The 2,628-nt window shown below is 34.5% G+C and overlaps 1 protein-coding gene across 1 annotated transcript; it reads right to left on the bottom strand.

Annotated features, from left to right (window-relative positions):
* Positions 1-219: 219 nt before the first annotated feature.
* LOC108464548 (F-box/kelch-repeat protein At1g23390-like) lies at positions 220-1,592 on the bottom strand. The gene has a single exon (XM_017764906.2). The coding sequence runs from the start codon at positions 1,576-1,578 to the stop codon at positions 352-354; it is 1,227 nt and encodes a 408-aa protein (XP_017620395.2). The 5' UTR covers positions 1,579-1,592; the 3' UTR covers positions 220-351.
* Positions 1,593-2,628: the final 1,036 nt, after the last annotated feature.

Here is a 2,628-nt window from a genome sequence, read left to right on the forward strand (position 1 = left end):
TAATATAATTTTAGAAGTTATTTTCTTTAAATAAGTTACTATAACAATTTTAATTATATAAGTTGATTTTATATATTATAAGATATAAATTACTTTTATAATAAACATTTTGGTATAAGATTTAGAATTCAAATAATATTACAACTTATATCAAAATTTCAGACCATGACAAAAAGTAAAAGGAAAGAAAGGGGACAAGAGTCAAAATAGAATAGGGCGTTTTCATCCAGGTTTAATATGGATTATGTACTGTCCAAATACGGGTAAAAAATACACATCAAATTAAGCACACACTGACACGCATCAAATAACGCCGTGAACAAGGATAAAATATTAAGCAAATCCCACTACTTAACTTTTAAGGAGAGTGAATATTTCATTACCCGACCCCACCAATTTAGCTATTTCACCCAACCCCACGTCTGAGCACGTAAGCACCACCCTTTCTGCCACTCTGCTCCGATCACCCACCGCCGCATTCTTCAAACTTCCCCACCGACACCACCCTTCTTCCCCAACTTCCAACGCTACCAATTCCCCAGGCTCCCATGGATTATATATATAGAAAAAACCACCCATACAACTTACTCTTACCGAATTCAAGCTTGTTCCCTCTCCTTTCAGCTTCTCCACCAACTCCGTCGGCATCACCCCGATTTCTTTTCCAAACTCCAATGACTCCCCGTTTAGTTCCCACACTTTTACATAGTTTACATCCTCGGCATCTCCAAGCAGACCCAGCATAATCAAGTTGCCCCCAACACAAGTTATCACCGAAAAGTAAATGCTCCGATCCGGACGGAGATCGAAGGGTCCGTACCAGGTCTTCGAATCGGGATTAAAACTGTGGGTGACTCCGGTTGACTGCTCCATCATGAAAACCACTCTAGTATTAGCAGCAATGGAAAGCCACGTTGAGGAAGCTGAGTCTTTAAGCGTGGCAGGCATGGACTCGGTCCTTTCCCACGTACGAGTGCTGATGTCGTAGATTTCGACCGCCAAAGGGTCGTCCTCGAAGTTGCAAGCTCCGCCGGCGACGACGATACGGGGACCAACCATAGCGACGATGGGATCGAGTCGCCAGACTGCGGGTGGGTTCACGTGGTGCCACGTCAGATAGAAAGGGTCAATGGAGAAGGAGAAGTTGGAAGGGTGAAGGACGTGGAGGAGGGTGGAATTGGAAGAACGTAGGGGTGAAACGTGTTGAGGGGGCTGCTTTTGGTTGATTCGGAGCCAGATGTCGGAGCGGGGATCGTAAGCGAAGAAAGCGGTGGCGTGTGGGCGGCGGATGCTCTGAGTGTGGACCAGGAGCCATGGTTTGGGCTTGTTGAAGCGACTAAGGGAGGAGGAAACGGCGGCGTTCCAGGTCTTGGAGACGAAGCAGGCTGGGAGAAGATTGATGAGAGGCACGTAAGACAAAATTGTTTCTAAGACATCTCCATGGATGGCGACTTCCTCTTCCTTCTTCTGCTCTTCAGCCATCTTCAAATTATTGCAGTTTTGGGCTGTAACATAATTAATGCGGGTAGAAACAATAGAGTGGTACACCCTTTCCATTTCTAAACATGATAATAACATTTTGCATAAATTAAATGAAAATATAATAATTTAAAAAGTTAAAATGGTTTATCGTTGCATGTCAATGTCAATTAATAAGGTAACCACATGATCAAAATTTTTAAAAAATAAATTTATTGAAATCATCATCCAGTTTATCTTATAATTTCATTAAAAAATTATAATAAATGTTACGAGTTAATAAAATATTAATTATGTAAGAAATATTACAAAAATATCTTTTAAATAAATAATAGTGTAAAATATTGATTGATGGTGATATTAACTTAATTATGAAATTATTAAAATACCTTTACTTTGAAGGGTAATTAATATTATTATAAGGGTGTTTTCATCTTTTCATACTTTAATATAACCTTCAAATAAAACAATTGAAAATTCAATTGAGAATTGAACACAAGACTAACAAATTCATATAAAAATTCTTTGTCACTCCATTAATAATCATTTGTCATTATATTTATATTAATATAAAATATTTTCGTTGGGTGTGATAAAATTTGGTATTGGTATTGGTATTGGTAATATTAGTAATATAAAATTTAGTAATATGTCACAAGTCAACTCAAATCTAACTCATAATTGATGATCACACTATGAAAAATAATTGTAGTGCATTTAGTATTGTTAATATAATATGTTTATGTGTTTAAATTTTGTTTTAATCTCAATTTAATCTAATTTTATTTTAAAATCATACATATTTCATATGTTATTATAATTAATTAGATTCAAACCATACGTTTCATTATTTATTGTATGTTACTTTTGAACACACATCTATATTCTAAATTTTTGGGTTCCAATACACATGCAGCATAAAATTTTCAGTCTTAATAAAATCGGAGGTGGTTAATTTTTATAATAGAAAAACTTTTCTTAATATAAATGCTTACCAATTAATAACAAAACTATAAATGATTGTATTTAGAAAAATAAAAGCAAACAAAAACAAAAATGATGAGTATTTGATATATATATATATTTTAAATTATTATATATATATTTAATATTTTATTATACTTATATAAAACACTTATCAATTATTTA

The sequence above is a fragment of the Gossypium arboreum genome, chromosome 2 (genome assembly GCF_025698485.1).
Source record: "Gossypium arboreum isolate Shixiya-1 chromosome 2, ASM2569848v2, whole genome shotgun sequence".
Classification (NCBI taxonomy): Eukaryota; Viridiplantae; Streptophyta; class Magnoliopsida; order Malvales; family Malvaceae; genus Gossypium; species Gossypium arboreum.

Coding starts and splice junctions, on each gene's coding strand:
- LOC108464548 (XM_017764906.2), bottom strand. CDS start 1,578: ATGTTATTATCATGTTTAGAAATGGAAAGGGTGTACCACTCTATTGTT.